Raw genomic sequence first — 16479 nt, 5'->3', positions numbered from 1 at the left:
AAGGAGATGAATTCTTTTCCAAAAATTACAGTTGGTATCATTTTGTACTATGAACAAGACATAGCCAAGGGCCACTGCTGTTGTATCAGGACTTAAAATATGTATAAGATTAATAAAAACAGTATGTGTGCACTTAGTTCAGGTGGCAATCCTCCAGAGGGGCAGAGGGACCCTGTTGCCTCCCTCTCTTCTATGGCAGAAGCTGGAAGAGAGAGGAAGGCATGAGGGATTAAAATAAACCCCTTGAGAAAAGAAGGTCATGGGGAATTGCCTTCTATATTTATTTTTGTTGAGCATTTCTGCATTCAGTAAAATCCATAAAATTACTCTGGTCAAAGTAAGGCAGAAATTTTTTGAAGCCTATGAAAATAATTTAAACCAATTTTTCTTCTTAGGAATAAAAACTGTCTCCCTCAGCAGAGTCCAGCATAAATCATTATTGACAACTGCCCGAGATTAGCAGGGTTAATCTAGGACATATGTATTAAACATCTACAACTGCATGCGAGTCCCCGTTAGCTTACTGATATCTCTATATGGGAGCTGGTGCCATTGAGACAGTTTCTCAAAACTAAGGAGGAGGAACAATTTCCCAGATCTCTTACCGCTGCACACATTCCTTCACCACTTCATACTGGCCGATGGAAGCAGCTGTGTGGAGATCCAAGGGGACAGCCAGCTCCTCCCAGCTGACCTGTGCACCCAGCCCATGCCACATAGACAAGCTGCGGGTCAGGAGTTCTGGTTCACTGGCTTCGTCACTGAGTTCCGACATCACTGTGGAGGGAGGCCTGGGGATAGGTCTTTCCTTCCTGGTGGTTCCAAGGAATGAAATAGAAAGGTCACACTTCGACCTGCAGTAGGCAGCTATGTCACTATCCTAGCAGACTGCTACCCAATGCAGTCAGTTCCTGGGGCTGACTTAGAACACTTTTTGTGTGGTTTAAATATTAAGTATTATGTGGTTTTGTGAGCTTGTCACCAGACAGAAAAAAAAGAGCCTATATGGTATATATTTTCCTTCGCCAATCTTCACGCCTCACATTCTAGAAAGAGAATTCTCCAGAAACTCAGGAAGCCTGACAACCTCCTGGATGGGCAGTAAAGAAACGCCAATTGCGTCAGTGGACCAAATCAGCTCTTGGATATGGCGGGAAAGAACTCAGGATTTACAGTTAGATTAAAAATTGGCTCTAGTCTTGCATCTCTGATCCCTAGCTCCTCACTGTCTAATGGGAACATATCTCAAAGGGCTGTTAATAAAGACACATAGAAGAATGAATAAACAAAGTAGCATACTGAACAGTCCATACACATAACACATGAACCAATCTCAAATACACTGCGCTAACAGCCAGACTCGAAAGACTAGCTACTGTATGATTCCATTTTTATGACTTTCTAGAAAAAATAAAGAGTTGGAGGACAGATCAGCGCTACCAGGAGTTAGGGGTAGAGGGACCACAAAGGGACAGAAAGAGGGAATTGGGGAATGATGGATCTGTTCTGCATCTTTACTGGTAGATATATGACTCTGTATTTATCAAAATTCACAGATCTGAACACGAAATGAATGAATTTTACTCTAAGTTTTTTAAGCAAATAAATTTTGAAAAAATTGAGAGCCCCTAGCACAGAATCTAGAATGTGACTGGTGTTCAGCGAATGTTAACTGACTAGGAATCTACCTATGCATTCCTTGAAAGTAAGAGAGATGAGAGGGGAATATAATAAATTTGTGGGGTGACACTTTCCCTTAGATAGGACAACACCGGGATGACAAGTCTATGATTATGAGAGTCCATTATTCTGGGAATGCTACCAAATCAAGGCAAAGTCATAGCTTCCTAGCAGAACTTTTAGGTCCAGGAGTGACATTTGTCTCCTATTCTACTCTGGGTGGGAAAGAACAAGGAAGCAAGTGTAGAAAAGGGAGAGAAAGAAAGCAAAGAAGGTTCACATCCTGTTTAGATGGCTTAAAGGAACCACAGTGGTTCACAGATGCCACTTGACCTCAGTCTCTACTAAAGAATGCTGCCCAGGTGACAGCCAAGATGGCTAAACAACAATTTTTTTTGCGGGGCAAAAAAAATTGTAGGCTCTTTGCAAGAGTATTTACACATGTGATGGGGTCTGCAGTCAACAAAGTTTAGAACAAAGCCCTACTTCCTGGAATTACTGCCTTTCACACTGGCAGGGCTTGAAATCAAGCAGCGCTCACCTCACAGGTGAGAACCCTTACCTGCACAGTTCAGGCCCACAGAGCCTGGATAAGAAGCCAGATAAGCTCGGTGTCAGTTCAGAGCCCCCTTTCAATACACTCCTCAAGCCTTCTGTGGGTGTGTCTCTTGGGCTTATTCCTCCTGGGGTGGGGCCTATGTTATATCTCCTTTCATTGGATGCTCACAAGTCTGACATTCTGCAGACTGATGGGGGACAATCAGAATCAGATCCCAGCTTAAGGAGTTTAAGGAGAGAGAACTCGGATGCCACAGGACCATAAAGCTACTATTAATTCCATTTCACCCTGCCACACCAGACAGTCTACAATGACGGGGTATTCGTTGCGCATAATATGATTGTATGTTTGTATAAAATGTCTTTTGTATACCGCTTCCAGTAATTTATCTCCAGGAAGTAGCACTAGGAAATAAGACCCTTTAATTTTTACTCTACCTTTTAGTTCAGTCCTTTCTGTAAAATACTAAGTATCCGTTATTTTAAAGCTAAACAAAAAAATTAACTTAAAAAATATGACGTCGGTGACAGACCGCCACGCCCACAGGGAAGAGCTCTGTAAAAGGCCCAGCGCACTCGTTCTTCCCCGACCTCCGGCGCGAGGGCCTTTCACGGGGCCGGGGTATCTCAACCTCGTTCTCAGGCCCTGGGGAGAGTCCCAGGGGGGAAACCGAGCAACCTACAGCACTGACGTCCCTTCAAGCCTCCTCCCAGTAACTCTACATGGCACGTGGCTTTATCGTCCCAGCTCCACAGGTGCAGAGCGTAAGCTCAGAGTCATAAACTCACACACCAAGCAGAGGCAGAGCGGGGACGCTCCGCTCCAGGCCGCACAGGTGGACAGCAGGTGCCGGCACCAGGCAGGGCCGCTGCGAGCATACCTGCGCTGTTTTGAGTGCTGGTCAGTTCTCAGGCCGCCGCCGCCGCCGCCGCCGCCGCCGCCGCCGCCGCCGCCGCCGCCGCCGCCGCCGCCGCCGCCGCCGCCGCCGCCGCCGCCGCCGCCGCCGCCGCCGCCAACCCCCGCTCGCTCGCCGCCTCGGCCCGGCCCGCTTTCTGCCACACTCAACCCGGCCCACTCAGCGATCAGACCCCACGGCCCGGCTCCCGCCCCGGAAGTGGTTGCGGGAGGCGCAGAGCACGCCGGGACGCTCACAGGCCCGCGGGGCAGCTCCCGGCACTGTGTAAACTCACCCGTCCCGCACCCGGACCTTCCGGTCACCTCACCCGGCTCTCTGTGTGACGTCCGCAGTACCCAATGAGCAGGAAGAGTTCGCCTGCCCCGCCCCTCTACTGACCAGGAGAACCAATCCTGTTGCAAGAGAGGCGGGACGCGCCAAGTCCCGAAAGAGGAGCGGAGGACGGAGATCGAAAGCGGTTGGCAGCCCAGTAAAGTAAGACTCTGCTGAGGAGGGATTCCGAAGGTAGTGATAGCCTCAGTAGTTGCGCCGCGGCCCAAGGGGGCAAACGCGAACCGAGGGACGCGCTGGAGACTGTTTATAGCCCTGTCGGGACCGTGCAGGGAGGGGAGGAGGAGGCAGAAGCCTGAGGTGAGGGGCCTCGAGCCTGTCATAGCTGCGGAGATAAATGTCAGGAGTTGGACAAGACAAGAACAGGGGCCAGGGGCCGTGGGAGGACGAGCGATGGGTTTTTCTGTTTCTGAACTTTAGAATTTGAAAACCTGACACGGGAGGCCGTTGGCGTCTAGTTGTCATAACAACCGTCACACGCGGGGCAGGGGGCGGGGCTTTGGGTGGGGCTAACGGGCTACCGCGAAGAAACGGTCTTGGAGGCAGAGTCAGGATTCGGAGGAGATTAGAGCTGCAGGTTCTTGTAACATTTGGTTTAACCCGCGTCTGCTGGATGAGCCGAGCTTCTTATCTTGATGTTCAGGACTCCTCGTGATATGGTTCGTTTTCACTGCATAGTCCGACAACTGACACTTTTTCTCCGCTGCTCCCCCACGCCCACTTCAAACAGTTAGGCAGTTTTCACTCTGAGCCACTGTGCATGTTCTTCCCGCAGCCTGTAATGCCTTTCCCTCCCTTATTACCTTGTCTGCCTGAAGAACTCAGGATCTCTGGTAGCCCACTTCACCTACCTGATTCTGTTGTCCTCTGATCTGCCCTGCAGCCAGAGAACGCGTATGTACCAGATACATCCCCACTCTGTTGTTCTCAGGTCAGGGTGCACCAAGCTCCTGTCCCTGCTCCCTTAAGCACAACGGCAGCACCCCTCCCCCATTCCCCCCTCCCGCCCCGCCACACACACTTCCGTCTCCTGCTACTACCTTGATGGGGACCCTGAAGCAGAGTGATAGCCATCCCGGGCTGAAGCAGGAGTGTTCTCTTTCCATTTTATACGCACAGCTGCCTCTCAGGCTGCAAAGATTCTTCAAGCACTGCTCTGAAGTACAGTCATCCCACATTCCTAAAGCCCCCTTGATCCTTGAGGTGCCCCAGCCTTTTCTTTTTAGATTCTGGGATACAAAAGCCGGGGGGCGGGGTGCAAAGCCTGGATATAAGAGGTTAATTTGAGTGGCAACTCCAAAAAAAGATCTGGGACTGCAAAATGTTTAGTCTATTCCTTTGTAAGGGAGCAGTTAAGGATAGTGGAGCTTGAAATACCCTCTAACTTTAATACAAATTCTATCTTTGCAATTTACTAATAACTTCTCTGAGCCCATAAAATGTAGATAGCAATATATGTTATATAGTACATATACATATGTAGTTTATATGTATCTATATCATATACATGTATTATTCTATATATCATATGCCTATGGACATATTATATATCAATACACATACCTATATAATATCATCATATACATAGTATATGTATCTGCAGGCTCCATACTTCATTACACACACACACGTGCATGCATGCACGTGTGCACACACAGAGTGCAGGGCACAGTGCCTAGCACTCAGTAACAGGAACCTTCAGCACCAAAGGGAAATGGGATGGGTCTGAGTTGATTTTCACCCTCCATGGGATGGTAGGTGCTTTAAAAAGGCAGCCCCCCAGCTCTTGGCCCTTGGCCTCTGGCCCCGGCACCTCACCCTGCATCCTCCACAGAAATCCTTGGATGATGGCATACTGAGAAACTTCCTCTGAGTCTGAGCACTCATGGGATCCCAAGACAAAGCTGTGGGGCCCTCATTGCCCTCCCCCTGGGCCTCCCAGATGGGGTCCTGGAACACCATCCTCCAGACCGTCAGGGAGCAGCTCCCATCTCTGGACTCAGATTCTTCCTCGGTAAGCAAGCACCTTCTTCCCATGTTGTCCTAGGCCCTGACTGCCCTTCCTTCCCATGACAAACATGATGCTGACTCACGGGCAGCTTTGGAGCTTATCAGCTCTGTGTTCATCATGATCTCTGTTTTTATTCTCTGAATACATTTATTGGTGCTCAGCATCCTCCTGAGCCATACCAGTGACCCCAAAATATAACTAGAGAATTCCTCCAAGGGCTTATCTCAATGCATTGAAATGGAAGCCATTCTTAGAGGAGGTCCTGGCCGCATCCTGGCCCAACAGAGAGTCCAGAACAGCACCACAGAAGAGCAGGAAAAGCAGGGCTTCAGCATCAAGCAGACTTGGGTCCCCATCCCCACTAAGTTGTTAACCTCCCATGTAACCTGTGGGCAGTTGCCATACCTGGGTCAGCCTCAGTGTCTTTGCTGCAGAATATAGATAGTTATTACTGGCACAAATTTGTTATTCTGTATGTAAAGAGCGTGACCCAGAGCGGGTGCTCAATTAATAGAGTTAACAAAATCCTCCATATCCTGGCATTTTTATGTTCTGGCAAACATCCCAAGGATGCTTTATGGAGGACTATAACAAACAGAGAGGTGCATCATATAAGAATTAAGATTCCACATTGCCCAGGATTCAAATCCTCAGCTCTGATGTAAATTGTTGTAAGAACTAAATGATCTACATTAGAGCACAGTGCTTGGCACATGGTAAATGTATAGTACATAGTAATTTTGTTATTGATCACGTGCGTTCATTCAACAAACATTTAAGGATCCTACTCAGCCTCTTCAAAGACCAGGACTCCTTTGTAACATTATATACTCTGGTGTGCCCTGACTTACCATGATAGTAATTATGTTTCTAGTTTCTACCAACTAAGAGAATATTGGGTGACAAAAGTGACTCTGAATTCTGGTTTAAATGAACTCAACCACCTTCTCCACGTAGTGTAAATTAGGTATGTACACACACGTAAGATGCGACAGTGACCCTATGGACAGAACAAGGTAGGTGATGCACTAGGCAGGAACTCCTCATCAGTGGGTGCCAAACACACAGGTTGGAGCCATCTTAAGGGTATTAGGTACACACAGAACCAGGAGCCCTGGATCTCACCTCCACAAGGTGGTGTTGGCAAGCCAAGTCCTAAATCAGTGGCAGAAACCAGTGCAGGGCAAGCCCCTTTCAGAGCTAATCTACCCCCACTGCTCCCCAGAAGCTGGGTGGGGTGAGGCAGGGCAGGGGAGGTGGGGCCCGAGGCCCTCCTGGCTCTGGCCATTGCCATGTAATCCTGATGATCTCTTGTCCGTCCACAGTCGGACTGCGGGGAAGAGGAGCTGTTCATCTTCCAACGAAATCAAACCTCCCTGATTCCAGATTTGTCAGAGGAGCTGGCTGAAGACTCTGACGGAGCCTGGGTTCCTACAGCCAATTTGTCTCCTAAGGTCTGTGGATGGCAAGTTCTGGGGACCTGTGATGCTGGGACCCTGTGGGCAGAATAGGGTGTGGAAGTGAGTGGGTATCCATGGCTCTCACTGGACCCTTAACAGCATTATGGATCAAAGAGGTTAAAATCCCTGGTGCAGCATCTCTGCACACCCAGCCATCTCTCCAGGTACAGACCAAGGAGTTCAGACGTCAAACATCTACCCGTCTTGTGCACAGCACTCTCCCAGGAGCCCAGCACACTTAGGACCCCAGCAGGGGCTTACTTTCTGTCTGATTTGGCCCCTGCTATTCCTCTTGACCCCCAGCCACACTCAATTCTCAGTGAAAGAACTAATGCAGGGTCATCTTATAGAGCCAGGGCATGTTCTCTCCCTATCACCATGACAGAAGTTACCCACTCACTCGGTCATGCCTAGAAGTATGTCTGAAAGAACCCCGAACAGGAGAAATTCCCAGGGCTGCCAAGCCCTCTGGTTAGTTCAGGTAGAATGATGTCCATGTGATTTTATTTTGTTTTTTTCATTTCTACAATTCTTCTGGATGACTTATTTTTCAATCAGAGATGGGAAAGTCTGTACCAACCCTTGAGGACAGAGCCGTGGGCTTGCTCTGAAGTCAAAGGGCCTGGGATTCATCATGTCCACCCCTTAATAGCTATATAGCCTATTCACTGTGGCCAAAAGGTGGAAGCAACCCGAGTGTCCACCAGCAAACAAAATGAGTCAACAAAATGTGGTCTAGCCATACAGTGGAATATTATTCAGTCCTCAAAAAGGAATGCTACAATGTGATGAAACATCTCGGAAACACTGAGCTAAGTGAAGGGGCACAAAAGGAGAGATAGTGTATGGTTCCACTTCTACAAAATATCTAGAAAAGGCAAGTTCATAGAGATGGAAAATAGATTAGAGTTTACCAGGGGTTGGGTGCCAGGGGGAGGTACGGAGTTTCTATTTGGGGGACTAAAGAGCTTTGGAAATGGACAGTGGTGATGGATGCACAGTATTATGAGTGTACATTTAGAAATGGTTAACATCACAAAGTTTATGTTATACACACATTTTACCACAATTAAAAAAACCTTCCCTGAAGTACGGTTTTGAGGCTGCTAACCGAGGACACCTCTTTTCCCATGTAGCCACTTGCAGTGTCCATGGAGTTTGCAGCAGAAGCCTGGGGTGAATGGAATGCAATGATGAAGGAAGGAAGGAACCCTGGCCAGTCCTTGGAGAGCCATGGTGAGAGCAGCTCTCTTTTTAGGAAACCTGAGGAGATTCCTACGTGGCAGGAAGGTGGCCATGGGGGCATGTCCATCAATACCAAAGGATCCTCAAATCCCTGGGAGCCACAGGGAGAAGCCACCCTCTGTCCCCAGGAAGGAGACCGGAGGACAGAGCCCCCAAGTGCTGCCTCTCAGTCTCAGGAGGGCTCAAACTCTGCCAACCAGAGAGCTCTCCGAAGGGAGAGAAGGAAGATGATTGAGAAAGACCTACTCCATAAAGTCACCTGGGGTCCCCGGAACCCCAACTGCAGTGACCAAAGTCAAGGGAAGAAGATGTCCTGTGAAGCTGCAGTGGCAAGTCCAAGACCAGGAACGCCACCACAGGGGGCCCAGGAAGGCTTGCCGGTGCTCTCCCTCCAGGTAGGCAGCTCCCCTGCCCTTTGAGTCCTTGGGGTGTGCCCTGCACATGGTCCCTAGCTGGTCCTCTACAGGCAAACTTGAGGGCTGGCCAGTATACCTGTCTTATAGTCTGTGGTCACTGCAATAACAAAATCCCATAGACCAAGTGGCTTAAATAACAGAAATTCATTTCTCACTGTTCTGGAGACTGAAAGTTCAAGATCAAGATGCTGGTACATTCAGTGTCTGGTGAGGGCCCGCCATCCTGTGTCCTCACTCAGTGGAAGAGGTTGGGGACCCTGTAGGGCCTGTTTTATAAGGGTGCTAGTTCCATTCGCGAGGCTCTCCCCTCATGAGCTAATCACCTCCCAAAATCACCACCTCCAAACCCCATCACATTAGGGGTCAGGATTCCAACATGTGACTTTGGAAGGGGCACAGACAATCAATCTCCAGCAGCGACCTTATGCCCATGGTCCCCAGTCCACTAGAAGGCAGGCCACCGTACCAGATCAGAGGCTGTATAGGCCTGGCAGGCAGACTATCCCTCAGGTAGAGTTAATGAGAACAAGTAAGAGCGAGGAGACTCCAGCCTTCTTTAAAAAAAAAAATAAAAGAATGCTAATCCCAAGCATGTTTTTAAAGACACACAACTGCATATAAGATAGAGAACAGACTCTCAAAGCATAACTCTCAAATGTTAAAGCACTCATTCTCAAACAGTGAGCTCCTGTTACTGTTGCATTTAGCTCATGAATGAGGAAACCAGCACGAAGACAAAACCAGTTAAAGAGATTACAAGAAACTAGAATTTGTAAGACACTGGGGAAAATACATGAACATCAAGATAAAATTACTATATTCAGTGCAAAACCTGTCAACGTCCTTCAGAGCCACAGAATTGTTACCTATGGGGGTGTCTTTTCTACTGGACAAAAAAGAAAACCATTACATCTTCTCAGGTTTACCAAGTTCCAAAACAGGTGGACCCTGGTCAGTCGTGCAAACCAACTCCCCCACACCCCCCCAGAAAGGTAGGCTTGTTAAAAAGGCTCCAGCGTGACATTGAAAGGTCATACAATTCTCATTTTGGCCTTTAAATAAATTTTGGGTAATTTTCTTAACAATTTAGAGAAAACTGGCATCAAGGTGACAAGAGATCATTTTCACTGATTCCATCCATTCTTATCAATTCTGTTCTTTCTTTTCTGTTTGTCCCTAAACGCTTTTATTTTCACTCGCCTACAGGGCTGCAAGGAGCTGCAAGGTCATAGATAAGAAACATTAATTCCTGGTTAACTTCCCTTCTCCAGTCACACACACACTGCCCCCACAACACTTTCTTCCAAGTCCCCCAGTTTTCAGCACCTGCCTGGAACAATCTATTTCTTAAGAGAGTAAGAACCTGAATGGTTTTTCAGTTACACTGGCTTTCCCCCAGGTCAAACAATGCCTTTGGCCAGAAGCAGAAGTACTGCCCAAAAAAGGTATAGGAAGGAAGTGCAGACCCCAAGTAGTTCATTCTGCAGCCCTCAAAGCGTGAGCGAGCGAGTGAGCCCGTCAGCAAACGTGGGCATGGCCCCAAACCCTGATTCTTACCCCACAACATCCCCTGACAGCCTCCTTTGGTCAGAGCAACTGTGCTTCTGGGACCCCGCGACAGCCTCACAATCACCACTTTAATCATTTCAGCAACTCGAAGAGTGGGATTTGGATCACATCCTTGAGAGTCTGGCAGGACAAGAAGATGAAGATGACAGGGGAGACAGAGCAACTGGAACGGTGTGGTGGACAGCTGACCGCCTCCAAGGCCAAGGTCTGACCTTGAATGCCAGGGCCCAAGTGCATCCCCACAAGTAGCTCCTTCAAGGGCCTCTCAATAAAATAGGACCATATGCTGAGGACCATCAGCCTTGCAGCCCACCATGCCCTCTCTGATGCTCAGCCCTAACTGTCCTGAACATTTACATGCCAGTCCTTGAAAGACTTCATTCATTCAATCACTCCATTCACTCATTTATTCATTGTATTTGTGACTGCCTGCTATCTGCCAGGCATGCACCAGGCCCTGGGGAGGGCCCTCTGCCCTCAACCCTCACTTTTTCCTTCTCCCCACCTCCTCAGGCCTCTCTCTCTTTTCTTTATGAGAACAAAGTATCCTGCCTTTTATAGCTCCTAACCACAATCCTGCTTCCCCTGCCTCCAGTTTAAAGCCAGTGATGTGATTACTGTTACTGCACTTGTGGCCTTGCTCTAGACAATTTTGTAAATGTAAATCCCCTCCTATCCTGGCCCAAAAAGGTGCGCGGGGGCAAATCTGAAGCAAAAGAGCCAGAACTTGCATTCTGGCCTCAGTTTCAGAGCTGAAGGCTCCTCCGGACTGATGGCCCCATGCCGTTCTTAACAGGGATTTGTTTGTTTGTAATTTAACTGATGGCCCCATGCCGTTCTTAACAGGGATTTGTTTGTTTGTAATTTAACCCCTGACAACAGGATGTGGAGAAACCCCTCCTACCCTCCTGTAAGGCTGGGCAGGGGTGGAGGGCTGTAATTGCTGTAATTCATACCCCCTTTTTGAAGGGCAATGTGGCAGGATCTGTTTTCTATTTTAAAGAGATATAAGCCTTTGATTAAGCTATTCCACTTCTAAAATCTACCCTAACACATACATACCCAGGTGGATAAAAATATGTATCCAAGAATGTTCCTATCTGTTACAACATTATTTACAATTGTGAAAAACTGTAAACCCACATTCAGTATTCAGTAAGAGTGTAGCTAAATCAGTTACACCACAGAACACACTGTGCTCTATGGAGGAATCTATATGTATACTAACACAGAAAGACATATTCAGTGGAAAAAAACCAATGAGGAGGATCCCATTGATCTTTTTTTTTTTTTTAAAGTGAACACAGAACTCTTAATTATGGTTCCCTCTGACAAGTGGGACTCAGGAATGAGAAAGTGGGATGAACTCTCATTAAGAAGTCACCTCTACTTCACGGGGCTCTAATACAACTCCTACTCATAAAGATATGCTGAGTAGAGGTGGGGTATTGAAGGGGTGAGGCAGGGGCCTCCATGGACTTCTCATTTCTTCATGTATGAACCCACCCACCCACCCAGGGTCATCCACGGGGGGGGGGGGGGATCAGACTACTCTAAGTTAAGCAGAGACTGCATCCTCACTAAGCAGCCTCTCCTGCTCTCTTGTCAGATCACAGCAAGCAGAGTGCCCAGGACAGGCTTATGGAACAACTCACCCTCTTGTGTGCCACACAGTCTAGAACCTCTTCTTCTGCCTGGAAAATGCCTGCTGACACATCCCAGGACACCAAGCAGCGAGAGGCTGGAAACAGGTGGGACTTCTTGCCAGCCATGGCCCTGTGCTCTCTAGCACAGGCCCATAGCCTTGCAGTATTTATTAGTCCTACTATGGGTGGGGCACTCTGTGTTTTTCTCATCTCAAGAATCTGATCAGATAGGTGCTACAATTATCTCCATTTTATAGATGGAGAAACTGAAGCTCAGAGAGGTGGATTTGCCCAGGCCATATGAAGCAGAGCTGGGACTCAAGCCCCAAAACACCTGCTCTTTCTCCCACCCCAAAACACCTGCTCTTTCTCCCACCCCAAAACACCTGCTCTTTCTCCCTCCCTTCACTATCCACATGGCCTCCCCAAGAGTAGGGCCCTGGCCCTCTGATCACCTTTGATTGGGCCAGACCTGGGCATCTGATCCCAGCCAGGCCAATCAGAGCTTTTCCCTGGGAATTTCTATTCTCCCATATCTCTGGGTAGGGGTGGGAGGGTGGAGAAAGGCCAGCTGTGATGAGAAAGAGTGAAGCTGTAGGGGCAGAGGTAGGGACAGAGCCTTGGGGTCCCTTAAGGCCCAGCTGTACCCCTGCCCTTCCCACACTTTGGTGGTTCTACTCTTTTTAGGAATCTGAGAGCCAATGAATTTCCTTCTTGCTTGAGCTAGTTGTGGTGGGTTCTAATCCTGGCAGCCCAAAGTGTCCAACAGAAATGTCTAGACTAACACTGGCTACATATGGCTACTGAACCCTTGAAATGTGGATAGTGCAACTGAGGAACTGAATTTTTAATTTTATTGCATTAATTTAATTATAACTAGCTTAAATGTAAATTTCAATAGCTACTTGTAGCAAGTGGCTACCATGATGAAAAGTACAGACATAGAATATTTTAATCGTCACAGAAAGTCCAATTAGATGGTGCTGGGCTAAATCTTGAGGGTTGTTCCGAAGAGTGAAAGAGCGAATGTATTGATGGGGCCTACCTCTGTGCCCGACACACAGTGGGTACTACTCAGTCAGTGGCAGCCATGAGCCCAGTGCAGGTCACACATAACCACTGAGAAGTGACTCAGCACCTCTGCTCTTCTCATCTCAGACGTGCTTTGACAGAGCTGGGCTTCCAGGCTGAGCTGGGCCAGTGCTGGCTAAGGAACCCAGTGAAGCCTCCTACCACCTTCATTGACCTGAGGCCCACGGAGCCATCAGACCAGGAGTCATTGGAAAGGTATAGGGAGTGGTGACAGCCCTGAAGCAAACCTACTGCTTTGCAGATGCCACATAGGCCTAGAGAGGAACAGGAACTTTGACAGACAGGAGGACTCAGGTGTGGGCAAATCCTGAGAACATTGCTCAGTTGAGAAGTGTTCTTAGCTGGGAGCTGAGCCTGGCCAATAGTCCCACTTGGTCAGCAGGCTCTCTGGGTAGGGAGGGAGAAGTCAGGAGCAGACAGTAATCTTTCTCCTGAAGAGATCTAAGTAAACAGTCTAGGTGGGGTACATTGCCCTGGGGTGCGACTCTCCACCACTGGGCTTTGGCTGGCCTACGCATCCTCCTGCCTTGGGTCACCAGGGAGGCCTGGGCACTCCAAGTCCCTGGTGGTAGGCTGGCTTGGCTGCGGTGGACTGGGTCACGTCCAGCGAACCATGATTTCGTCTCCTCTAGCTCTAGCTCCAGCTCCAGCTCCAGCTCCTCTGACAGCGAGGAGGCAGAGGAAGAGGAAACAGTAGCTCTGAGAAACCAGCAAGGCCCAGGCGGGTACGGTAACCACTCGGGGTTCTGCCTGGGGTTGCTCCCGTCTGCTTTCTGCATAAGCCTTGGCCTGGCCCATTTAACATTTATGCTTTTAGTTCTTTGCCTTGCATCCAAAGGGCTAGCACATGAGAGTTGGGAGCAGGGGACAGGGTGGGGGGAGGTCTGGGAGATAGGGAGGGTACAGGGGGCCCAGCATTGTCTCAGCCTGGACTGCTGTCCCTAGATATTATCAAGGACACTTTATCCTGCTCTTCAGAAAAAATTAGTACATTTCTTTCTGTAAAATAGCTTCCCAAATTAATTCTGCTTCCGATTAGTGATGGTACTGGAAGTGAAGAGGAACTGTAGGGATGGAGTAAAGTGATGGCTATTAGCCAGAAATGAAAGACTTGGGTGAATTAAGACATTAAATGTCAAACGCAGAGAAGGCTCAGGTCTCTGACGTGGGGAGGCCATGCTGTGGTCACGGGGTGAGTTAGAATCATATGCTGTGGCAGTGTCCATCATTTTCGGAAATGCAAAGCTTGCAGATTCTACCCTTAGGGAATGTCAGAGTCTAATGTAATTTTTCCCCTAATGGAGTCTGTGATTAGGTATTATAGGAAAAAAAAAAAAGGGGGAAGAAAAATGTGGGTTAAGAAGGGTCATACAGGTTTCATCCCAAAAGCCTTTAACATGCTGACATACATTGTGACTCAGCAAGAGCGAAGGCTACAATCGTTATTGATTTAGCATCTCAAGAACCAGGGAACACGCTTCTGAAAGCACTCTGGCTTTTGCGCGTTTGTGTCCTGTTGCAGTGGGAGAGCATTGGGAGGTTTGGCCTCCACTTGGCATTGATTGGCGTTGCTTCTCTCGTGTCACAGGGACTGTACTGGGAAAAGTCGGCTTCTCCAGCAGCTCAGGGCATTTCGGAATGGGTTAGCTCAGCCCCAGCTGCCTGCCAACGAGTGTCCCAATAGCCAGAAGGCTCAGGCCCCTGAAGATACAGCTGGATCCAGGACTGGGAGGAAGCAAAACCTAACTCTTTGGACTAAAGCAGAACGCTCAGGCCAGACCCTCAGGAAGAAGTCTCAGGGCTCTGGGGGACCCTTTTGTATCAGGGACAGCCAACGAGGTCCTGGTGCCTCTTCTGGGTCAACTGTAGATGCCTCTGGGATGAGATAAGAGAAGGTTAGCAAGATGGTGTGACTCTCCAATGACACACCCAGGCCATTAGCAGCAGCCAAGGACCCTCAGCCATGGATCCATCACCTAGCCCTCTGTTAGAATTCAAACATTTACATCATTTACACGCACTTAGAGCACAAAGATGCCAGCACAAACTTGTACCTACAGCAATACAACTCTAGTGGGCCCAATACTCTGAATAGGCCTGGAAAGAAAAGCCTGTGAAGACAGAGGCTTTTCATTTTTGTCCATTTCAGTGTTTTTTTCCTTTAATGTGCATCTGTTATTTCCATCATACAAGATCTTTTTTAAAACTATAAAATTTAAGTAAAACATTTAGAGAAATGTTTTAAAAAAGACTTTGGCCTGATTTCCTGGGTCCCTGGACGCTTGCTATCTTGTGTACTTAAATTAACACAGCACACACACACCTGCTCACATACAACTCTTGATCGAAATTTGATTTTTTTCTGTAACCAAGACACAAATACATACATATGTTCTAAGTTCCTTCCAAACTAAGGGTGGAGGTGACCTCTAAATATAGAGAATACTGAATGTTCTCATACCTGAAACTGTCCCCATTTCACAAAGTTATCCTTTTGGATAACCAGCAAGAGCTGGGGGCCCAGAGGAGATGCTCCTGTCTCTCTCACCCTGTTACTTCACAAACATTATCCCACACCCCCACCCCCATTTTCACAGGGTGCTTTCATAACTGTTGTTCTCAGCCCTGCTGCTCTCAACAGGTTGAAGCCCTTATCTGTGGCACCTCTGTCCTCTCCCCAACTTGTTTCCAACATTCTGCTTCTCAGTCTCAGGCCCCTCCTTCCTTCCTGCCTCATGGAAAGAACAGAAAAATCACCTGGGGTCCTCCCATGCTGTGGGCTCAGGCACCCCAGCAGGGTCTTTGGCATTTATGTGTGTGTTCCAGTGCTCAGGTGGGGTCACCGCTGGCTGCCATGCAAAGAAGATGGGTAAGGGTCTCTTCCTATCCAGACTTGCACCAGGCAAGACAGGCCCTACCTGGCCTCAGCCAGCCACAGACAACGAAGACCCAGGCCACGAGTTCCACTTGCCCTGATCACAGGGGCCCCACCACCAGCCCCCACTTCCAACAATGAAGGGTGTTTTCATTAGAAGCCAGACGCGAGAGGGGCTTCCACCAAGGCCACAGGAGGCCCAAGGGTGGCCTTTCTGCAGGGAATACAGTCAGGCTGCTATTGCTTGGGGTCCCCAGGCCATCGCACCTGCAGAGGCCCCTCACCCTCAGTTCTGGGGCACGTGCAGCATGGTCAGGGCTCAGGCGCTGGCCAGGGCAGCCCAAATGTGGCACACCTCTACCCATGCTGCCAGACTAGCTATCATAGCAAAGACCTTGTTTTTTTTCCCCTTTAATCCCATTTCCCCCATCTCTACCCCTCCTAATGCTAGTAAATTCATTTAGGAGATTCAGTGATAGAAAATAAACTTTGTTTCAAGTTCAAGGCTGTGAATTACTGTCTATCAAAGCAAGCCACAAGGTTGAGGCAGTGAGAGTTCTGATCTGGGTTGAGAAAGTCTATCACCTGGACAAGGTGCTTAAGACTGTCAGGGTCTCAGTTTCCCCATCTATAAAAACAATCACAAAAGTCCTACATCATAGGACTGCATGAGAGAACAT

The 16479-nt window shown here is 48.5% G+C and overlaps 2 protein-coding genes across 4 annotated transcripts in view; one reads left to right on the top strand and one right to left on the bottom strand.

Annotated features, from left to right (window-relative positions):
* ANKS3 (ankyrin repeat and sterile alpha motif domain containing 3) overlaps positions 1-3195 on the bottom strand; it is a 28191-nt gene extending 24996 nt beyond the window's left edge. For all 3 annotated transcript variants that reach the window (XM_016166596.2, XM_016166594.2, XM_016166597.2), the window contains exons 1-2: positions 3120-3195; positions 606-812 (exon numbers count right to left, since the gene is read on the bottom strand). In XM_016166596.2, coding sequence (XP_016022082.2) covers positions 606-775 — 170 coding nt within the window. In that variant the 5' untranslated portion in view covers positions 776-812; positions 3120-3195. The remainder of the gene's footprint in view (positions 1-605; positions 813-3119) is intronic.
* A 263-nt stretch (positions 3196-3458) lies between these two features.
* Positions 3459-16303, top strand: CUNH16orf71 (chromosome unknown C16orf71 homolog). The gene is given in 10 exon segments (XM_016166601.2): positions 3459-3629; positions 5320-5499; positions 6822-6950; positions 8093-8596; positions 10268-10391; positions 11796-11937; positions 12991-13119; positions 13557-13649; positions 14513-14683; positions 14685-16303. Coding segments are annotated over 9 exon segments (1530 nt in total). The 5' UTR covers positions 3459-3629; positions 5320-5370; the 3' UTR covers positions 14794-16303.
* The last annotated feature ends 176 nt before the right edge of the window (positions 16304-16479 follow it).

This window comes from Rousettus aegyptiacus, unplaced genomic scaffold (genome assembly GCF_014176215.1).
Source record: "Rousettus aegyptiacus isolate mRouAeg1 unplaced genomic scaffold, mRouAeg1.p scaffold_m13_p_8, whole genome shotgun sequence".
Classification (NCBI taxonomy): domain Eukaryota; kingdom Metazoa; phylum Chordata; class Mammalia; order Chiroptera; family Pteropodidae; genus Rousettus; species Rousettus aegyptiacus.
Note: the sequence above shows the minus strand (reverse complement) of the source record. Positions and strands in the feature narration are given on the sequence as shown.